This window comes from Bos javanicus, chromosome X (genome assembly GCF_032452875.1).
Source record: "Bos javanicus breed banteng chromosome X, ARS-OSU_banteng_1.0, whole genome shotgun sequence".
NCBI lineage: Eukaryota > Metazoa > Chordata > Mammalia > Artiodactyla > Bovidae > Bos > Bos javanicus.
Genome location: NC_083897.1, coordinates 52,352,075 through 52,375,272, shown reverse-complemented (window position 1 = coordinate 52,375,272; position 23,198 = coordinate 52,352,075). Strand labels below are relative to the sequence as shown.

General features: G+C 45.3%; 1 protein-coding gene across 2 annotated transcripts in view; it reads left to right on the top strand.

Annotated features, from left to right (window-relative positions):
- DRP2 (dystrophin related protein 2) overlaps positions 1-22,370 on the top strand; it is a 46,977-nt gene extending 24,607 nt beyond the window's left edge. For both annotated transcript variants that reach the window (XM_061409217.1, XM_061409216.1), the window contains 17 exons: positions 366-512; positions 968-1,046; positions 2,800-2,860; positions 3,171-3,232; positions 4,571-4,645; positions 5,566-5,767; positions 5,991-6,076; positions 7,684-7,841; positions 8,374-8,540; positions 10,738-10,849; positions 12,350-12,486; positions 12,810-12,875; positions 13,138-13,203; positions 14,035-14,178; positions 16,195-16,432; positions 17,537-17,657; positions 17,970-22,370. In XM_061409217.1, coding sequence (XP_061265201.1) covers positions 366-512; positions 968-1,046; positions 2,800-2,860; positions 3,171-3,232; positions 4,571-4,645; positions 5,566-5,767; positions 5,991-6,076; positions 7,684-7,841; positions 8,374-8,540; positions 10,738-10,849; positions 12,350-12,486; positions 12,810-12,875; positions 13,138-13,203; positions 14,035-14,178; positions 16,195-16,432; positions 17,537-17,657; positions 17,970-18,094 — 2,046 coding nt within the window. In that variant the 3' untranslated portion in view covers positions 18,095-22,370. The remainder of the gene's footprint in view (positions 1-365; positions 513-967; positions 1,047-2,799; positions 2,861-3,170; positions 3,233-4,570; positions 4,646-5,565; positions 5,768-5,990; positions 6,077-7,683; positions 7,842-8,373; positions 8,541-10,737; positions 10,850-12,349; positions 12,487-12,809; positions 12,876-13,137; positions 13,204-14,034; positions 14,179-16,194; positions 16,433-17,536; positions 17,658-17,969) is intronic.
- Positions 22,371-23,198: the final 828 nt, after the last annotated feature.

Genomic DNA, 23,198 nt, shown 5'->3' with positions numbered 1-23,198 from the left:
AGGGCATGGCAACCCACTGCAGTATCCTTGCCTGAAGAATCACATGGACAGAGGAGCCTGGTGGGTTGCAGTCCTTGGGGTCACAAAGAGTCAGACATGACTGAACAAATAACACACTTAGCTGAGGTCTCCTCTGTCCTACTGTCTTCTCTTTCCCTGGTGTTTTCTGAGAGAAGAAAAGGAAGTAAGGACAATGCCCACCCCCACCCCCCATACACACACATCTTAGTCTGGTTGCCCTAAGCATGGAAGCTGCGCTACTAAAACAAAATCTGTGGGTAAAGAGGAAGGAGTTGGTGTGAATGACTAATGGTTCCTCTTTCCTACTATCTACCTGCTGTGGGACTTGGATCCTGGTTCCATAGCTATTCAAGGAAGAATTCTCCCCCATGAAAGATGGAGTGAAGTTAGTAAATGATCTGGCCCATCAACTGGCCATTTCTGATGTGCACTTGTCAATGGAGAACTCCCGGGCTTTGGAGCAAATCAACATCCGGTGGAAACAGCTACAGGTAAAGGAGAAGCCTAAAGTGAGCTATGGGAGAAAGATTCGGTATAACTAGGCTTGATGATGGGGGGACTTCTCCACGCCTTCAGGAAGTAAAGGGGCATTGAAATGGGATCTATGTGGGGAAAGAGTTGTATAGAATTTGGGGCCAGGAAACGAGCTTCTCAACCTCTAAACTGCAGGAAGTAATTAAAATAGTCTGAGAGGGGCCTGTCTGCATTTGAGCACTCAGAGTAGACGGGCAGATGAAGAGTGACTGTGACCTGGAGTTAGAAATGCTCTTCTCAGACCTCTTGGAGTGACACGGGAGAACTAAGATTTGGGTGAATGGTGGGAGGATCTGGAACTGGAGAAAAGGCAGCCTTGGAGGGAATTCACAAAGATGGTCGGAGGCACCTGGAAATCCCACCCTGGATATATGGAATGAGGCCACTGACTTCCTGCATATTCTTTCCATAGGTGTCAGTTGGCGAGAGGCTTAAGCAGCTTCAGGATGCTCACCGGGACTTTGGGCCTGGGTCACAACACTTCCTCTCCTGTATGTGAGACAAGCTGTACTTCACTTTGTAGAACCTCAGACACTTTCCAAGAGAGTCTACTGTTGTCTGTTGGGGGCCTGGTGGGAGCCCAGTGTACCTTGGCATCTAAGAAGCGGTAGAATAAAGCAGTGTAGGATAGTGATTAAAAGGACAGGCTCTTGAGTCAGAGAGACCTGGATCTGAGTCAGAGCTCCCCAACTTTATAGCTGTGCAAGCTTGAAAAAAATAGCTTAACCTTTCTGAACCTCAATTTTCCCATATATAAAAAGAGGGGGAAATATGGCCTAGCTCATAGAGTTATGGGAATTAAATGACTTTATTGTTCCAAAAATATTTATTGATGGCCTACTATGGGCCAGGTACCATTCTAGGCACTGGGGCTACATTAGTGAACAAAACAGAAATTCTTGGACTTGGAGAGCTTACATTCTGCTAGAAGAAGCCAAACCATAAACAAATAAGTGTGTGTGTGTGTGTGTGTGTGTGTGTGTAAAATGTCAGTTGGTGACAAGTGTTCCAGAAAAAAGTAAAGCAGGCAAGTTATGGGTTAGGGAGTGCTGGACTTAATGGAGGAGGCATTGCAATTTTGAATAGGGTGGTTGGGAGTGTTGTCACTGAAATCATGGCAACTGAGTAGAAACCTCAAAGAGGTGAGGGAATGAGCCATGTAGATATCGAGGGAAGAGCAGACTGGGCAGAGGAAACAATACCTTCCAAGATCTTAAGGCAGGGGCATACCTGAGAAACAGCAAGGAGACCAGTATAGAAGTGAGTGAAGAGGAGAGAGAGCAAGAGATCAGAATGGGAGCAGAAAGCCAAAGCATGGAGGGCCTGGAGGGCTATGGTAAGAATTAGGATTTTATTCTGAGTAGAATGAAGAACGCTTGCAGGGGTTTGAGCAGAGGGATGACATGATCCAACTTCTGTTTCAACAGAGTGTTGGGGGGCAAGAATAGGAGGAGGGAGACCTGTTAGGGTACATATTGTGATAATCTAAATGAGGGACGATGTGACCCAATCAGAGTGGAGATGGTGGAAATGTAACTAGATATGAAAATTAGATATGCACACAGAGCATTCAGCAGAGTATCTGGCACATAGTAGGAACTCAATAAATGTTAATGGCAATTCGAACTATTGAATTATAATGACTGGCATGCAGCTACACCTGCAGAAGGCTCTTGTACCCAGGAAAACTGCAAGGAAGAGATTGACCAGATGACTGAGCCTCTCCTGGAACATCTGGAAGTTAAAGACATGGAACAGAGAGAAGCATCATTTTCCAGAGTTTCTCACCATAGATGAGTGGGCAGTCCTGTTCCCCATTGTCTCACAGAACTGAGAAGCTGGGCCTTCTGGGGGAAGGGCTTTGAGTCCCATGAGGAAAGTAGGGTCACTTCATATCCACAGTAGCACACCAGCTGCTTGCAGCTGAATGGACAAAATGACAGCCTGCTCAGGGGAAAGATTGCCAGGGTGGCCAAGGCCACATGTTCATGCCCTTGTTCTTTCTCTGGCACATGAAGGTATCAGTGACAACCTCTTCTCCGTCCCTCACCTTAACATCAGGGAGCGAAGTGTCTTCATTAGAAGTGTTTGCCCCATGCTCAGGTCCTGTTAAGAGCTGCAATGAGACTCGGGCATCCTCTTTTGGGCTTAGCTATTTCTTTGGGAGGATAGTACAGGGGAGTAATCAGGGGTCTGAAGAACATTAGTGGCCAGCTCCTTTCTCTTTCTCTTCTCCCTCACCAGCCTCTGTTCAGGTTCCCTGGGAAAGAGCAATTTCACCCAATAAAGTTCCCTACTACATCAAGTGAGTGACCATCTGAATCGGAAACAGGTCAATCATCTGCCCACCCTCTCCCTCCCCTGTCTTTTTTTCTACCTATCCCTTTCACCCCTATCTGTTGGGATTCCTGAATCCAATCCAGTTTTTCCTCTTACTCATCTCAAGAGCTCAATATTCTACCTGGGTAAAGGTGAACCCTTGTGCTTTGGGATCTTCAGGGTTCACCCTTAGATCCTGCTGCTCCTTGTATCCAACCTATCAGTGACGGATATGTGCATGTTTGTGGGGTGGGGGGTGATACGGACCCTGGTGCTATTGATGCTTTTATTTATAGCCACCAGGCTCAAACCACATGCTGGGACCATCCCAAGATGACCGAGTTATACCAAACTCTAGGTAAGAATTCAAGGTTTCTGTATAGGGTGGAGATCTATACAGTTGCCTTTGTCCTATAAGAATACAGGGGAATAGTATTCTATCGTGTGTACATATACCATATCCTCCTTATTCATTCATCTGCTGATAGTTAGGTTGTTTTCATGTCTTGGCTATTGTAAATAGTGCTGTGATGAATATAGGAGTACATATATCTTTTTGAATTAGTGTTTTTATATTCTTTGAGTAAATACCCAGGAGTGGGGATGGCTGGATCATACATAACACCCACACATGCACGCACACACACATACACATGGTAGAACACAATCATAAAAATGGATGAAATCTTGCCACTTGTGACAACATGGATAGACTTTCAGGATATTATGCTGAGTGATATAAATCAGATAGAGAAAGACAAATACCATATTATTCCATTCATATGTGAATATAAAAAGAAAATAAATGAACAAACCAAACAAATACACATAGATACCAAAAAACAGAGTAGTGGTTACCCGAAAAGAAGGGGTAGGGGAAAGGCAAAATAGGTAAGGGAATTGACTGAATGGTGACAGATGGAAGTAAAATATTGTGTACATGAAACTTATATAATGTTATAAACCAATGTTGTCTCAATAAAAATAAAAAAGAACACAAGGGAATCCCATCCAACAAGCAAATGAGGGTGGAAGTGAGTCCTTGTCCTTTTTCCAGTAGCTTCCTTCTTGTCCTCTCTGCACCCCCCTCAACAGGAAGCTCTATTCTCCCCCTGAGCAATTTTATCATCACATCAGGGAATTATGCTTATAGATATATGCTATATCTGCTTTGAAAGACATTATCAAGGCTAAGATGAATGTGACTCTCATGTGCCTTATCTTTCACTGCTAAGAGAGACTCACTATTATGTTGTAGATTTTACCCATGTTGATGCACGTGACTATATTTCATTCATTTTTACTGCCATTGAGTGTTCCATTGTACATACCACAGTTTCCTCATCCATCCTACTGTTATGGACATTTGGGTCATTTCTACTTTGGAGCTAACAAAAACAGTGCTGCTTGGTAAAAAAAAAAAAAAATGTGAAACTCACTGCTCTAGAATATATACAGCTGGCTGGGTTGTAGGATATATGAGTGTTCAGTTTTACTAGGTAATACCAAGTTGATTTCCAATATGATTGTGTCAGTTTACACTTTCACTTGCAATTCTCTTTCATCCACATCTTTGCTGACACTTGCTACTGTCACACTTTTATTTTTTGTCAATCTGACAGGTGTAACATGATATATTGTTGTGGTCTTAATTTGCATTTCCTGATCTGAGTGGATCTCTTTCCATTCTTTGCAGCTGATTTGAACAACATTAAGTTCTCAGCTTACCGCACTGCCATGAAGCTACGCAGAGTCCAGAAGGCACTGCGTTGTAAGTCTCTCATCACACTTCCCTTATGGCCTTCGTCCTTCCTCATCCATTGGCTGTTTCCCACTCCCATCCCACCTTGGCCAAGGTTGTTGGTCAGCTTTGTGGGGACTCTCCAAAGGCTGGGATATGCTGGCTGTGGATACCTGATCTTTCTAGGGTGCTTCTATTTTCTCCAACCTCCAGACTTGTTTCCAAATTAACCCACAGCTCTCCTCTTCCTTGTCCCTTCTTCCCTGCCCTAGACAATCAATCTAGTGTTTTATGGCAAGAAGTATCCAGCAAATGGTTTGGAGCCATTGAAGGCTTGTGTTCTTTCACCATCTTGGGGTTATTGGATGTAGCAGCAGAACAGTTGAAGCAAATGCCAATGGTTAGGGGACAACATGGCTGCAGATATAATGTGCCTTCTGTCTCCTCTCCAAGACACTGTCCATCCAATCTTCCTGGACCAAGTGTATCTGGCTAGGCTGATACCAGCATTTGGGGTAATTAAAAAATCCTCCTGAGGTATGTCACATTCACACAGCCATACACAAGCCTTCATAACCAGTGTCTAGGTTTTTAGAACAAGGTTCATGGACCCACCTATTTGCAGTTGAAATGCATGCAACAACAGAGAAACTGAAAAAATGGTATGGTATTTGATCCCTGAGAGTTTACCCAAACCCCACCATCTTCTTGAAACTGATGTCAAGGATCATTTGGGTATAGAAATATTTGAAGTTAATTTAGGGGGTTTTCTGCTGCTTTCTCCCTACTTGGGTTGTGTGTCTTGGTAAAGGGCAAGCTTATTTCATACTTACAAATGGTTAGTCTGGAGATGGAGTCAGATTTGGTGATGCTGGTGTCTGTATCTCCCTGTCTAGTCCCTGGGCTTCTACTTTTGGCTTTACTTTCTCTTTCTCTCCTTTCCTCCCCAGTGGACCTGGTAACTTTAACCACAGCCCTGGAGATCTTCAATGAGCATGATCTGCAAGCCAGTGAGCATGTGATGGATGTGGTGGAGGTCATTCACTGTCTGACTGCCTTATATGAACGGCTGGAGGAGGAAAGAGGCATCCTGGTCAATGTGCCGCTCTGTGTAGACATGAGTCTCAACTGGCTCCTCAATGTTTTTGATAGGTAAGGCCTTGCTGCCCTGGCAGCCTCCAGGATGAAGTTCCAGTGGGATATCTGGAGTGGACACAGTGGGAAGGGTTTGCTCCCCTGGTGGATCTGGACTCAGCTCAGCTTGGGGTATGGGTGGCACCAAGCCCTGCTGGGATCCACCCCTTGAGGGAAATGACTGCCAAGATGTTAACCCTTTACAGATATTCAAGTTCTCAGTCTCTTCTTTTAAACCTAGTGGTCGCAGTGGAAAGATGCGGGCATTGTCCTTTAAGACTGGCATTGCCTGCCTGTGTGGCACGGAAGTGAAGGAAAAACTTCAGTGTGAGTACAACTCCAAAGTCTGGAAGAGGAGTTGGGTGGAGGGAGGGTTGTGGTGGGAGAAAGAAAGGTGCAAGATAAGCAGAAGTCCAGTCTTATGACTCAGCACAGGGCTACTCAGGCTACATTGTAATGCTTCCTGGTACAGGCTATTGCAAAGAATCTACAACAGCCAAAGGACAAGATGGGTCTAAGGCCCGTTATCATTCCCACTGTCACTCCAAGGCCACTGTTTCCTTCTGATCTGGTGTAATTACTTTATGGGGATCTGAGTTGGGATCCTGGGATACCCAGGACCTGGACTTTCTAGTTCCATTTCCCGATGGATCACCAGGCTTAGCCCTCTCCCAATCTGATGCTCAAACTATGTCACATGTTCTGCTGGAGACTTTCCATAGGATAACATGGGTAGTATGCAATAATCCCATTATCTGGGGGGTGGACAGCATGTAATTCTATAAGTTTAAACCTCTCTGGTGTACAGTATCTTTGTTTTCCCTTGCATTTTGCATTTTTCTGCAGCAGCATCATTAGTTGTCAGGTATTTAATGTTCACTGACCACTGTGCTAAATGTGGTGAGTACAAGATCCAGTTAGATGTGGTCCCTGTCTCAAGTGTGAGGAGACAGAAGTACAGAGAAAGCACTTCCTAGAGTGATAATTAGAATAACCTGAATGGGAAAGGATATGTGCTATATAAGATCACAGAAGAGTGAGGACAGCAATCTAGGAAAGCTTTACAGGGAAGGAGACTTTTCAAAGTACATTCATAGCTATGATGTAATTTATTTCTCCCAACATTCCTTTCAGATGGGATGGACAGTGATGATGTAGTCTTCATTTATAAGTAAGGAAAATTCAGCATAGAGAGATTCATAAGCTACCCAGGGTTTCCCAAGCTAGTTAGTAATGGGTCAAGAACTAAAGCCCAGGCCCTCTGCCTTCTAGTTTTAGTTTTCTGGGCCTTAGGTGAGGCATGAAGCAGAGAGACAAGAAACTCTGGAGGAGGTTTTTTAAAATTGGGTTGGAATAGGGGAGTTTCCACAAGGGAAACATTCAAATATAAGTCCCATAGGCTGTTCCACAGTCATTTAGAGTGAATTCTTAGATGACCAAATGGGTTGAATTATGTCCTCTTTATAGAGTATCTGTGCAGTGTTTCTTTTCATTTGTGTGGATAATTGAGAGATTGCTGCAGTATGAGACTACATGGGCTACATGAACAGGAGGGGATAGGGCAGACAGACCTTGATTCATATTCAGGCACCTTTGAACCCTCAACCCCTTGATCTTGCTTCTTGAGACTCTGTTTTCCAGCAGCGTATTTGTGTCTGGCACTGCTCTCACACACAGCTCACTCTCTCTTCACCCTTCCCTCCTCCTCTCTGTGTTCAGAGAGAAAAAAGTGAGACAGACACAAAGAGGGAGAGCATTAGAATGTTCTTAGAGGGCTTCTAGAAGATCAGGGACCTTTAGGTATTCCAGTTTCAAAAGTCATTAGCTAAGTCAGTGCACTCTTACCCTCTCTTCTTTTTCTCCTCTTTCTCCTCACACCATTCCCTGGCCATTTCTGTTGTGGGCTTGGCGATGACTTATGGTGGGGCCAGCAGACCTCTTCAGCCAAGTGGCCAACTCAGGCAGCCAGTGTGACCAACGCCATCTTGGTGTCCTGCTTCATGAGGCCATTCAGGTGCCCCGTCAGCTGGGGGAAGTGGCAGCCTTTGGTGGCAGCAACGTGGAGCCCAGTGTCCGTAGTTGCTTCCGTTTTGTGAGTATGGAGCTAGGGAGGGAGGAAAGGAGGGATGATGAGGCAAAGATTGGGAAGAAGGGAGGGAGGATTCAAAGCTGGGCTTCTGTTCTTGTTTTTTTGTTTTTTTGTTTTTTTTTTTTTTTGCTTCAGATATTTGTTTCAAGTTTTATTGGCATATAGTTGCTTTACAATGTTTTGTTAGTTTCAGGTGTACATTAAAATGATTCAGTTATGCACATTAACCCATTCTTTTTCAGATGCTTTACCCATACAGGTTATTACAGAGTACTGAGTAGAGTTTCCTGTGCTAAAGTACTCAGATGGAAGGGAGTTTGTTGGGCTAGAACAACAGGGCAGAGGGTTCTCTGGGCTTTTAGGATCAGAGTCCACTAGGACCACCAGGTCTACTAGGACAGGGTAGAAGGTGGACACCTCTAAAGAACAGGCAAACCCAGGCCTTGCTGTTTCTCTTCTTCCCATGAGGGCTGCCATGCTAGGCTCAAGACGCTTTGGGTCTCAGACATCGCCGTCGGGCTTCTTGTTTCCCTAGAGTACTGGGAAGCCAGTCATTGAAGCTTCACAGTTCCTGGAATGGGTCAACTTGGAGCCCCAATCCATGGTGTGGCTGGCTGTTCTGCATCGGGTCACCATTGCTGAACAAGTAAAGCATCAGACCAAGTGCTCTATCTGTAGGCAGTGCCCCATCAAGGGCTTCAGGTAGGGAAAACAATACCTGCTGGAGTGATACTAATAAAAATAGGCAATGTCACATATAAATCATATATTGCAAAACGATGCAGTATGTAGTTATATAATTATAACTAATCCATTGTTTGTGTGTGTGTGTGTATATATATATATATATATATGTTGTTGTATATGGTTGTAATTCTTTCTATTGCATTCTGTTTAATTTTTGAAAAAGAAAAAAAGATGGAATATTTTTTCAGTTATATTATGAAGTATTCAGACCTAGAAAAATGTATAGATAAGCAAAGTGGGGGCAGAGTGGGAGAACAGCCCAGAAAAGGAAGTAATTTGTTCTTTGTTTCCCAGGGAGCATTAAGTAGAACCCAAAAGCTCCAGCATCCTGACCTATGAGAACACCTATGTACCAAAAGGTGTGCTGGCAAATGGTTCACAGCCTACTCTCCAGAAAGCAGAAGAGAAACCTGATAGAGCATTGGCTAATTTCCATGATATAGATACTCCCACCGTGGCCAAAGTCAGTCTACCCACAGGACGTCAGGAAGAGATGCACAGTTGTACACCATTTATAGTATTTCCACCTCAGGGTACAATGGATGTAGACAACCTCCAGAGCATAAATGAGAGTGAAATAGGAAGTGATAAGCTTGAGTATTTATCACCTTAGTTTTTAATACTCTTTGCTTAATTGTGAGCTTATATGATTTAATTTTTAAATAATAGCTATAGTTAACAACCGACTTGGAAAATTCCTGAAATGTTAACAACTGACTCCCATGAGCTGGTATGAGCTGGCTCCAGTACCCCATGGTGGGCACATATCACCAAGCTGAAGAAATAAACAAGATTTTACAATATATTTATATATACATTATATATTTATATATTTTATGTCTACTAATTTATATATTATAAACATTTATATAATATGCAAAACAATATATTTGAAGTTTCCTTGATGAAATTTCCCTCCTACTCCCACAAAGATAACTACTGTCCTGAATTTGGCTTTCATCATAAAATTCTTGTTTTTATCCCTAGAGGCTCAGCAGTAAAGATATGCCTACCAATGCAGGAGATGTGGGTTCGATCCCTGGGTCAGGAAGATCCCCTGGAGAAGGAAATGGCAACCCACTACAGTATTCTTGCCTGGGAAACCCCACAGACAGAGAAGCCTGGAGGGCTATAGGGCATGGGGGCACAAAAGAGTTGGACATGACCTCTTGACTAAATAATAACTTTTTTGTGCTAGAGAAAAAGCTCTAGCACATACTCTTTTTACAACCAGTCTGCTTTCTATAAGCAAATGAGGCACAGAGGCGGAGTTTACACCACTGGCTGGTGTCGCTCTAGGACAAGATGTCAGACCCTCTAACTGCTCTAAGTCTAGATACTTCACCATGCTATGCTACTGGGTCTGGGCAGTCCAGGAAGGCTTTGGAATTGGATCTGAATGGCTGGTCTGTATTCAGTCATAATAGAGTTATTATAAATAACTTTGAGGAATAACTTTTAGTCAACATGCCCACAGCTGATAGAATCAGTTGTCTTCATAATGAAGGTGTACCTTCTCCAGGGAAGCTGATCATACCTGTGAAACTGTACCCTTTCAGGCCACCATTGTTTAGAAGGCCATTTGATATAATGAGCTCTTTACCCCTGTCTCACCCTCCCTTTTATATATTTTTAATTAAAATATAACTGATTTACAACATTAAGTATAATTGATTTACAACATTGTGTTAATTTTTGCTGTACAGCAGTGACTTGGATACATTATATATATATTCAGAATGTATATATACACATCTATGTATATATGTGTATATACACATTCTTTTTTAAATATTCTTTTCCATTATGGTTTATCATAGGATATTGAATTTAGTTTTCTGTATACAGTGGGATCTTGTTGTTTATACCACCCTCCCTTTGAAAAAAGATGGTGAGACAATGCTATTTCCCAAACTTCCTGTAACTCTGAGCATGTGATTTCATGGAGATTTATGGTCTCTGGAGTAAGACTAGTCAGCTAGTGAGGACTCTGCCACTGCTATGTGTAGGAGGTTAAATGCTCCATGTACAGGAGGTTATAGTTCCATGCTTCACCCTCTTCTAATGTAGGTGTGAATTTGGATGTCTGGGGGAGGGGAAGGTCACTAGAGTACATCGTATCCTCTTTCCCACAACCTCTCCTCTCCCCAAGGTACCGGAGTCTGAAACAGTTTAACGTGGACATCTGCCAGACCTGCTTCCTGACTGGCAGAGCCAGCAAGGGCAACAAACTTCATTACCCCATCATGGAGTATTACACCCCGGTATGGAGCCTCTGGGCTGGGTGGGAGGGGCCGGCAGCTCTCAGCTTCTGGGTGCTTGGTCCATTTTGCCCAGCATTGGCTAACTGTATTGTGCTCTCCACTGGGGAGCATCCTCCATACAGGCCTGGTGACTGACTGGTTTGAGGGATCCAGGCCTGTTCTTCTAGCAGAGCTTGTCCTTCATCCTCACCTGGGCTGCAACTGGTTGGAGCAGCCCAGGACATTCTTGGTCATCTAAAAGGCACTCACTATTCTCCTGCAGAGAAAAGTCTAGGAAAAAAATAGAGCAAGGCAGTTCCTGGTGATTAGCCTTTGATCCCTCTATTTAGTTTTTCCTGCTTAGCTTCCTGGATCGTTCCTGTTCCCTGGTCTTTACTTGCTACTTTGTCATTGCTTCTATCCCTTTTAGTCAACACCAAAGTTTAAAGTTTGTGCTCAGATTCATTACTCAGTCTCTTGCGGGAAAGGGAGGGAATGCTCTTTACCTGGGTCTCCAAAACTGACTTGGCTTTCATTGAAAACTGGGCCCTTCATAGCCTCCTGAGACCAGGTTGGTCAGCATCCCTGAACTCTAGCCACAGAGTTTCTCCTCTGCTGTGTTCAGGACCCACAGCTCCAGGCTTAGCTTCCTGAGCTAACTCTGCTTCCTAAACTCTTTTATCCCTCTCCCCACAGATAAGACCAAAGTCCCAAGCATATCCCTAGCTCTCCCCACTGCTCTCTCCCATCTCCTCTCCTCATCTCCATAATCCATCTCCATGAGCTGTCATTTCTTCTCTATGTTTTGTTGGCACAGAAACATGTGTGACCCAATGGAAGCAGTGATGTTGCCCTTTAAATTTTTTCTTTTATTATCATCTAAAAATAAACATTCGGCTTCCCAGGTGTCGCTAGTGGTAATGAACCTGCCTGCCAATACAAGAGATGTAATAGATGTGGTTTCAATCCCTGGGTCAGGAACATCCCCTGGGGGAGGGCATGGCAACCCACTCAGTATTCTTGCCTGGAGAATTCCATGGACAGAGGAGCTTGGTGGGCTACGGTCCATGGAGTCACAAAGAGTCAGATACAACTGAAGCGACTTACCATGCACTGCAAAAATAAACATTTATTAAAATCATACACGAAAACTGGCTTGAGATGGTAGACCGATAATCCTCTAACTCCTGCTCATCTTCTGCATCTCTAGAATTTATGTAAAAGATATCTAAAAGTTAACAAATATATGATCATTGTAAAAGATTCTAATTTTTAGAGGTGTTTAAAGTATAAAACAAAGTCCCCTTTTCTCAGTATGTTTCCCGCCCCTCCAGCCCAACTTCCCTTAGGCAACCAGTGTTCATAGTTTGGCACATATCCTTCTAGATCTTTTTCTAGGAGTGAGATGTGGTAAAGATGAATGAGAGTTGATTACCAGTCACGTTTCCTGCTCCAGTGGAGCAGCCACACCTCCATAGAAAAGCCCATTAGGGTGAGTCCCCCTGTCTTGTCTCCCCCCAGACCACATCCAGTGAGAACATGAGGGACTTTGCCACTACCTTAAAGAACAAATTCCGCTCAAAGCATTATTTCAGCAAACACCCTCAGCGAGGTTATCTGCCTGTTCAATCGGTGCTGGAGGCTGACTACAATGAGACGTGAGTACCAGAGGCTGAGCAGGGGCTGCAGGCATCCTCACTGAGCGTAGGGTGTGCTGTGAAGGGGCCGAGTCCTGCGTGGGCTAGGGCAGTGCTCCAGGACAAACCCAACTAGTGACAGCACAATTCAGTTGGGGCTTGACCAGGAATCTGACCCGAGAAACAGATTTGAATCCAGTCTCTGGATCTTGTTCCCATCAGCTCTTGCCCAGCTCTCTAATTCGGTGGTGGTGATGGGGTGTGTGTGGATGGGTGGTGGTGAGGAGACAGGCTGCCCAGCTACGCACTCTTTGGTCTTCTGAGTCTTTGCTGCTTTTTTCTAGGCCAGCTTCTTCCCCGATGTTGCCACACGCTGACACACACTCCCGAATTGAGCATTTTGCCAGCAGGTACCACCACATTTGGGGGAGGAGAATTGTAAGGAGTCCAAGGGGGAAGGGGTTTTCAGGTGGGGCAAGAGAATGGCACCATAGCCAGGGGGACGGGCACAGTGAGGATATGCAGCAGCCAGCAAGGCCCAATGTTTGGGGGGAGGGAGAGTTGGGACAGCCCCCCAAACTCCCTGATTATCCCCTTGTGTGATTAGAGTCCTTGAGATGAAAGCAAGCTTCATATTCTGTGTTCCCTTATGTTCCTGCTCTTTCTTCCCAGGCTTGCTGAGATGGAAAGTCAAAATTGCTCCTTCTTTAATGACAGCCTGTCCCCAGATGACAGCATGTGAGTTTTCACAGCTGCTTATTTGCCAAAAATAGCTCTCCTTGGCCACTATTTGGGAAGGGTATATCCTCAAGGGAAGAGGGGTGTGGTGGTTAGGGTCCTTGACACCCTAAGGAAAGAAGGCTGCTTTCTGGGCAGTATTTAATGAGAGAAGCAGTGTGTCCTCTATCAGCTGAACTGGGCAGTGAAGGATGTACTACCTCCCTGCCATCCATTAAGGTCCCTTCCTGTTGTAATATCCCATCCTTCTATTCCCAACTCTGAGGGAAGAATAATATGCCCTCATCTAAAGTTGCACAAATGAGCCGTATCTTATGCTCAAAATGCCAGTGCCCCATCTTGGGTTACATCAACCCTGGGAAGATATCAGGGGCTTGACTGAAGTGTGGCCAGAGAGATTCCTGGATGCTCTAGCCCAGAGAAGGGACCTGTCATTTCTAGGGAGTTTCCCAGCTTTCTCAGAGGACCTAGGAACTGTCAGTTACATGGATAAATCCAGTCCTGGAACTGGGACTCAGGCAGGCCACAATTCCCTTGGGGATGGGAAAGCGAAGGGGGATGGGGTGGGGGAACATCACAGAAAGGGAACTGATTTGCTCATTGTTTCCCAGATCACTACAAGTAGAACCCAGAAGCCCCAGCATCCTGTCACCCCCAAGCATGACCCTTGCACCTTTGAACACTTTGGTCCCTCTTCCTGCCGTGTGCAACTTAAAAAGGGACTTCCCCAACATGTGTCTTGGGGCTTGAGCTGGGAGCTGAGAACTCACACCCTGAGCTGTTTCCCTGTTCAATGCCCGGCCCCTCTTTCCTCTCCCCACACGCACACAGAGATGAGGACCAGTACCTGCTACGGCACTCCAGCCCCGTTACAGACCGGGAGCCAGCCTTCAGACAGCAGGCTCCGCACAACATGGCCACGGGGAGCAAAGGGGAGCTTGAGAAGATCCTAGCCCACCTAGAGGATGAGAACCGGTGGGTGTGACAATGGCAGAGATCTGTGTGGTTTCTAGAGACAGACAGCTTAACTCAAGTCCTGGACTTCCACATCCTAACTCTGTGGCCTCGAACAAGTGACTTATATTCTGTGATCTTCCATTTCCTCATCTGTAAAATGGGGATGAGGAGCTGCTGTAAAATACCTATGTCTGAGAGTCATTTGTGAAGATAAAATGATCAAGCATATAATGTGTTAGCCAGTGTCTGTCTTATTGAAAGGGTTCTAAAATAGCCCTTTCAATAGCTAAAATAAAAGCTAGCTATACTAATAATTGGTCTTCCCTGTTGTAGCTCAGCTGATAAGGAATTTGCCTGCAATGCAGGAGACCCCAGTTCAATTCCTGGATCAGGAAGATCCTCTGGAGAAGGGTTAGAATACCCACTCCAGTATTCTTGGGCTTCTCTGGTGGCTCAGATGGTAAAGAATCCACCTGCAACATGGGAGATGTGTGTTCAATCCCTGGGTTGGGAAGATCCCTTGGAGAAGGGCATGGCACCCCACTCCAGTATTCTTGCCTGGAGAATCCCATGGACAGAGAAGCCTGGTGGGCTACAGTCCATGGGGTCACAAAGAGTCAGACATGACTGAGCAAATAAACACATACACACACAATACTAATAATTATTTGAATCCTTTTAACTCAAGCTGAGTATCTCCAAGTACCCAGGAGATGCCGGCAGAGAGAATGCAAACACAGAGAATACAGAAGAGACGCTGCTTGTCTCTGCCCTCAAGGAACTTTCAGTTGTTGGAAAGAAATCCTTATCACTTAGTGAAAGTGGTAAGAGGAGGATGATATTTCATAGAGCATGTGAGGACTAGAAGAGCGAAGGTGAAGATGATTACAGGGATGACATTGATCTCCCTAAAGCACAGAGGGCAGCAGGAGTCTGAAGAGCATCTAAGCCACTTTGGGGGTGTGTCCTAGAATAAATATCACCCCCTGGAACAGTGCTTCTCAAACATCAATGTGCATACGGGCCACTTGGGAAGCTCGGTGAAATGCAGGTTCTGATTTGCAGACCTGGGGTGAGGCCTCAGTTCCTGCTGTTCTAACCTAGAAGTTGCCCATGCTGCTGGCCTAACAGACTGTGTCTGGAGTCGCTAGTCCTTAGAACAGTGCCTGTTTGCAAAGTATCTTTTACTGGTTCAAGACAAGATAAATACATAAATACAGAGTAAGCTTTTAGAAACTTTCATAGCAATTTGACATTGCCATGATATCCAAGCATATAATGAGTGGACTTGTCTTCATTGAATAGGATGTAGACCAGTTTGAGTATTGTTGAACTTTGTGTGGCAAGTGCTGTGTGGCATGACCAGTGTACTAGCCATATGCATTCAGACCAAACACTGATCCACAATGGATTGAAAAATCCCCCTGTTTTTTCCTTATGGGTGTTTTGAGAAGTGCTGTGCTAGAGCAGTGGTGGGGAGGCCCTGGGAAGCACCGGAGAGAGAGTGATTCTATTGTAAAAAAGGAAAAAAAAAAGTAATATCTCCCAAAGGAGACCATCTCTTTGGAATCTGTTTCCTTGATGACCCAATGTGGGTGTTTAAAGTGGGCCAAAGAGGAGGGTGGCAGAGAGAAGAGGAAAGATGGGTGATCTTTTGTTTATGTCTTCCCCTGTAATCTAAAAATCTAAAAGTGGAGTAGGTGAGTCAGTGACTCGAATGCCTCATTTTTTTGCAGAATGTGTTTCTGCCTGGCTTTAAGGTCAGAATTAATCCCCAAAGCAGCACATCAAAGTGCTGAGAAATTTGTTATACTAAATGTCAGCTCTCTGCGCTGCAGCCTAAGAACAGCAGAGTAAATGACACATACGCTGGAGAGGAAATGGATATGGCCATTAAGGCAAGAGCACGGCTGGAGTGGGGATGGGAATGGGAATGCAAAGGGATTATTCACGCATGGCTCTGAGGGGACACTGGGCCCTGGACAGTCAATACCCCATGAGGACGTTCAGCCTTGGCTTCTCCATCCTTGACAGGATTCTCCAGGGAGAGCTGAGGCGCCTGAAGTGGCAGCATGAAGAGGCCACTGAGGTACCCGCCCTGACTGAGGGCTCTGCTGAGGTGGCGCAGGGCCACTGCAATGAGGAGCTGCTGGCTGAGGCCCGGATCCTTCGGCAGCACAAGAGCCGCCTGGAGACGCGCATGCAGATTCTTGAAGACCACAACAAGCAACTGGAGTCCCAGCTGCAGCGCTTAAGGGAGCTGCTCCTACAGGTGGGTCTGGGGCCAGGGGAAGAACCAGAGCAGCTTCTGGGCACGGGAGGGCTGGGAAGGCTTTCTAAAGAGCACTGAGCTGGCAATCAGAAAAGATGGGGTAATGAAGGAGCCACTATATCACAGCACTCGGCCAATTTTCTTGCACTGAGCTTCCACTCCATCCTTCTGTGTTACTTTCAAGTCACCGTGGGGCCTTGGGCAGAGGGAGGGCTTTTGGGGGCTCATGTCCCCAACCCCCGTTTGAATCTGGTATTGAAAGAACGAGTTCAAAGAACCATCCAAAAGGTTGATTTTGCTGCTTTGATGTTTGCTGGAAAGAAGCAAATTGGCATGCTTGGGGAAAGAAAGATTTTAGCTATGGACAGATCACTTGTTACTTTTTATCCCTTTTCTCTTTGAGAGGGAGTGTATAGGATGTAGTGTGGTTCTGGAGTTCAACAGCCCTGGAATTGAATATGGTTCTGCCAATTAGTGGCCTTAGAATGTTAGGCAACTTCCTTAGCCTCACTAAGCCCCAGTTTCTTCATCTGTAAGACAGGGATAAAAATATACCAACTTCATGGAATTGTGGTAAAAATCTAATGAGATAATACATTTATTGAATTTAGCATGATACCAGAAATATTAGTAAACACTTCATAAGTGTTACCTATTGTTGTCATTATCCATACCAGGGAATACCACACCAGATCTTCCAAGGGATGACCTCTGGATCAATTTCTGGAGGTCTTAACAAATGATATTATGTCATGAACCAAGGATCAGGGGTGCAACTCTATATTTCCAGATGGAATTGGGTTCTAAATAGTTTAATTATAGCTGAAATGACAAGCAAGAGATCTTTTGGGGGCAATGCCATCCTTATAAGAACTGGGAGCCTTTGATACCTGGTGTTGAAGGAAGAAGGTATTTAGTAATTAAATATTCTAAGAAGTTTCCTGAAAGGAGAAGCCACTGACTGGGGCACCATCAAAAGTTTCTTCAAGTCCTAGGGTAAAGAGATGGGCATGAGGTCTCTAAGGACCTTTCTAAGCTCAAGAGTCTGTCAAAGTAAGGTCAGGAAGGCAAAAGTCACTTAAGTTATGCCTTACCTCTTTCCAGCCACCTATTGAATCCAATGGCAATGGCTCTGCAGGCTCGTCTCTGGCTTCCTCTCCACAGCAGTCAGAAGGCAGTCACCCCCAAGAGAAAGGACAAACTACTCCAGACACTGAAGCTGCAGGTGAGTTCCCTCAACCCCTTTCTTCATGGCTTTGTCTTGCCTCAGGTCTCCTGCCCAAGGTTCTGCTAGGGCTGGGACTGGTTCCTCCTCATGTCTTTGAGCTTAGGGTCAGGGATGATTGGATTATTGACTGATTCATTCATTTCTTTATTCTACAAATGTATATTGATTACCTCATATGTATCTAGGCATCTTGCTGGGAAGATACACATGCTATAGGTTTATCTTTCAGCAGGCAGCATCCTACCTCGGCCCCTTGACCTCATAAGGGGATCTCTAGTTGTCTTCCCAAATCTCTCTTTTCCAATTCAGATGATGTCGGATTGAAGAGCCAAGATGTCAGCCTCTGCTTGGAGGACATCATGGAGAAGCTCCGCCATGCCTTCCCCAGTGTACGAAGTTCTGATGTGACTGCCAACACACTGCTGGCCTCTTGAGGGAACCAGAGCCCAACCCTATAGTCCATGGTCCTCTCCTGGTCTGGCCAAAGGCTTTCCTCAGACTTCACCCAACCTTCCCAGTCCCCGCTGGCCCCACTCTCCTCAGCTGGAGTTATTTGTGCTCGGGGCAGCAGCAGAGATTTGGTGGTATGCGAGGTGGGGGTAGAGGGGCTGGGGGAGGGAGAGGCATGATTCCTCTGATTCTAGAAATGTGCCCTTTACTTCAAGTTTGAGGTCAGTCCCTTCAGTACGCTTCTGTTGCAGCCCAGGCTAATGGCACTTGGAAGCCATTCAGATGGGTTGCCTTGTGAAGCAGTGCCCATTGGTCCCTTTCCATTCTCTATGGAATGATGGAGATGGAGGGCACCTAATGACCCCAAGGCTCCAGCATTATGAATACACAGAACTTAGCCCTACTCTCTGACCCAACACAAAGGAGGTGAAGGGGTGGCCTGAAGACAGTCCCACCCCCCAAAGTACCCCTGAAAAATCTGGGCAATGTGTGTCATGTAACTCGAGGGTATAGCTCTAGTCCTCCTCGATGCTACCTAGATGTTGTTTCCTCTGTGAATATCTTCAGTTTCGTCTGCCTCAGTCCCTGGCAGACCTTTCTCAAGGGGGAACAGTTCATTCAGGTTCCTATTTTCACCTTACTTTGGGAAACAGTAAAGAAATATGTAGGGGCTTAGATATTTTCCCCGGATCCTCCTCTTTCCTGAAAGGCTCAGCATCCTGAGAGACCAACTCTTCTGAGTCGGCCCTCACAGCCCTGAGGGAGGGCTGGCAGCTTCTCAGCAAGGGCGTCTTCTCCTTGGGTGAGGAAAGGAAAGCCCTCCTCTAGACCAGAGGAGTATGACTGTCCCACACCCTTGACGGCTGTGACCCTTCTTTCTCTTAAGTTAAATCAGATGAGGTGGCTGATATCCCTCAGCTAATCAGAAGGCAGATGCAACAGTCCACCCTGAATAGTAGCCCTTTCCTAGGGTCCACAGGCTTCAAATCAGCAAGTTGGCCACTTTCCACACAGACAACAGCAAGGCCTTCCTTTGCATAAAACCTTTCTTTCTAACTCTGGAAAATGAACCTAATTCTCAAATTTCTTAGGCAGATTTCTGGATAAATCTGCCTAGGCAATTTTACCTAACTTTTCCTAGGCAACACATACCATGATCCCTTTATCCAGAAACTATTCAGAGTAGATAATGGGAGGGGGGAGCATCGGGGGAGCAGGCTTGGGAACTTTGAACAGAGTCAGGTCTCATTTAGGCAGATTTCTGTCAAAAGGAACTTTATAACTTAGAATCCTGCAACTGACTTAATTTGCCTAAGTTTATATAGATACTTAGCTATCCTTCATATCTACTGTACATCAGTACTACCCCAGCCTCATTTACACATTAAATTCTAATACCTCTTGAAGTATTAATGTTCTGCCTTGCTCTTTGTTAGTCCCAGCCTCTGGATGGACAGATAAGATGCTTCCTAGCTGCTCATTTAGGATGTCTCTCCATTCATATTTGAGGTGAGCCATCCTCAAGACCAAAGCAAAAGAAAGCCTGTGGCCACAGAGGAATCTAACAGGAAGAGTCACTCTGTTCTCTTCATTCATTCCAAATCTTGTTCCCTGAAGACCTGGTCCTGGGATGAATTTTTCTGGGCTTCTCTGAATAATGGTTCAGGGGCCAAAATAGAGCAAATCCAAGCTCTACCCACCCTGTGCATAAAGGGAGGAACAAATAGCCAGGCTAAGACACAGAGTACATCTTCTTGCCCCTTCCAATTTCTAAGTCTGACTCAGGGCTTTAAAGAAAGTAGAAATTGCCAACAAGGTTAGAAGGGTGTGAGGTGGCTGGAGTGCTGTCTTATAATCAAGCAGTAGCCAGTGGGTAGAACTGCTGGGAAACTAGATTTATCTGCTGCAGGGCATGGAAGGCAGTGGCTTTGGTCCAGAAACCTAGGATTGCCTCCTTCTAGAATCACCAAGGGGCACTAAGCCACAGGTTCAGGGTGTCAGACTTTTTCATGACAATTGCCTTGGTGCTCATGAGGTCTCAGGGCAGGAAAACTGGTAATATATGGTGAGCAGGTGGCAGGTAGGCATCAAACAAAGAGCCTGGACATTGGTTAGCAGGCTTGGCAAGGGACCTATATTTGTAGGTGCCTAGAAAGTGAAGTTGCTCAGTCGTGTCCGACTCTAGCAACCCCATGGACTGCAGCCCACCAGGCTCCTCCGTCCATGGGATTTTCCAGGCAAAAGTACTGGAGTAGGGTACCATTGCCTTCTCCAAGATTATAGGTAGGGGCTTCTCTGGTGGCTTAGACAGTAAAGAATCCACCTGCAATACAGGAGACCCAGGTTCGATCCCTGGGTTGGGAAAATACCCTGGAGAAGGGAATGGCAACCCACTCCAGTATTCTTTCCTGGAGAATTCCATGGACAGAGAAGCCTGGTGGGCTACAGTCCATGGGGTCTGTAGTTCAAAGAGTCAGACACGACTGAGCAACTGAGCACATTAAGGATAGGAGAAATTTTCTATGGGACTGAGAGCTCAGGATCTATGAGGCATATGCCTGCCTAAGCCTGAAGAAAGCACATGTTATGAAACAATCTTACCAGGAAAGTTCTGCAAATTCTTTTTCCATAATCTCTACTCCGCCTGAGAGATCTTGGGCTCTTGAGGGCCTATGACAACTGCAGTGGGTCATGGTAGAGAAGATGTAGATCTCGTTATGTAGGATTTGTGTTATAGGTGGACTGAAGCAGCAGGTCAAGAGTTGAATTCTCAGTAATAGGGTCACTGACACTTTGTGGTCCTGTGTTTACCTTGATGCCTGAGGTGAGTATATGGCTCAAGGGTCCAGTGACAGTCACGGCAGCACAGTTTGCCCACACTACTTCACAGTTTGCCCACAGTGAGGTACACAGATCTTTGGGCACTGTGAATTCAGATGAAGGTGAGATTTCCTGAGATGTGTTGTGTGTTAGGCCGTCTGTTGTGTGTCTTATCTCCTAGAGGTATAGCGTGTGATGCTGCGTTGTTTATGGCCCCACACTGAAAGGGTGGTCAAGGGGGTTGCTGGTTCATTAGGCGGCCTAATGAAAACCTTTGACTTGTGGGATTAGCATCAGTGGTAAGGAAAGTGAGTGTTTGCTGGGGTTGTGGCATATAGTATGGGGAACAGTTAGGATTGATAGGTGATATATTCTCGACAGAATCTGACAGAGGCCAAAAAGCCATTAGGAGGGTACCTCTGCTTCCAGTGAGAACAGAGTGGAGTCAGGTTGACTGGGAAATTATTGAGGAAGGCTGACTGGTTGGAGGACATCCGGCTGTTTGTTGCATGGTTCCCTAGAGAGGGTCCAACCCAGGATATGCCCCCTTCCCTCCAGGATGGAAAGGCTGAAACCAAGGCCCTCAAATGCCCATTTCCTTCAAGGTCCAAAGTTTGGAGATATTTCCTTGTAGAGAAACTTGCTTGAGTTTGTCGTACTTTAGGGGCTGGGCTGGCAGGCCATGGTAATGAGAAACCCTGAGGTCAAACAGAGGCCAATCCTGGGTGATGATTTCCTTCCGGATAAATTTTAAGGAATACCTATGATGCTTGCGGTGTGTGTTTGGGATCTGGGCTCCATATTCAACTTCAGGCTAGAGCATTCCTTGAACAGGCATTCTCAATGACAGAATCATGGCCTCTGAGACCATTTCAAGCCAGGACTCTCATCAAAGTTCTGTTGACGTAAGTGACAGATAATTAAGAATGTAACTGTCCTGAGACAAACAGTTCTGGAGGAGAAAGGTGGGGGCTTGCCCTAGGGCTGTGGAGACATAGTTACTCAGCTGGGCACCTCTATCTCTGGGCCTTCCTGCCAAAAGCTGACTCTGAGAACAAAGGAATACATCAGCTCCTTGTTGTTCTTTAAACACCAGTGACTGTGGGAGAGCAAAAGGCTCAAGGCCAAGGCTAAGCTCCCAGGCTTCATCTCCTCCCACAGCTGCCACATTTGGAAGGGCACCTGCTCAATGTCTTTGGTGTCCCTAGGGCAGTCTTGAGGCCAGATTGAAGCCTGTGATGCTGCTCGCTGGCTACAAGAGCTGGTGGTCACAAGGGTGGTATTCGGGGAAGCAGAAAGGGTGGCATACTAGTCTAGAAAAATTTGGATGAAAGGGCGGGGCTGGGAACAAATTGGTTAACTTTGCCACTCACCGTGGTGCTTTTCTCTCTTTCCCTTAAATTCTGCTTTGAAAGAATAAATTCGTATTTGTTTACTTTGGTTCCTCTGGTTATGCTCTTTGACTCTGACACTCTATATTGTTCCCTTATTTGCGCAGAGGAGGAGAGGGTGGGGCCACAAACCCACAAGAACACTGCAAAACACACCAGAAGAGTCCAACACCTACAGGACAAAAAAGACACACCCCGCTAGCCTCATCCACCACTGTTACCTGGAGTGGTCACCTCTAAAGGTCCCATAAAAATTAGCTAGTTATTCACTCGTGGAATTAGCTCTTTATAGCAATGGTTCTTCAACACTGTCCTCATCAGTCTGAGGAATATTTCACCACCCTAAAGCAGTAAGAGAAAAATATGGACAATGCAGTGAGTTTCCATAAAGTTACATATATTCAATTTAAAAATATATCCTTTATTCTGAGATTATGGTTATATATTTTGGGGGAATGTCTGTGTTAAATGTCCCTGTGAATTGGTGGTAAGTTTTTTTTAATACACTTTTCTGGCAAAATAAAACCCCGTCAGTCCCTCTTCCCCACCACCAATCTTCTTTCTCACCAATCTATGACTTCATTGTCAATGAAGTTGACATGAAATATGATGTGAGTCACATATGCAGCTTAAAATTTTCTAGCGGCCATAATAAAAAAGGCCCAACAAACCCAAATGAAATTAATTTTAATAATAGCCCAATATATCCAAAATATTTTCATTTCATCATGTAATCAGTAGAAAACCATTACTGACATATTTTATATTGTTTTTTTAATAAGCCTTAAAAATTGTCAGGGGCTTCCCTGGTAGCTCAGCTGGTAAAGAATCCGCCTGCAATATAGGAGACCCCAGTTTCATTCCTGGATCAGGAAGA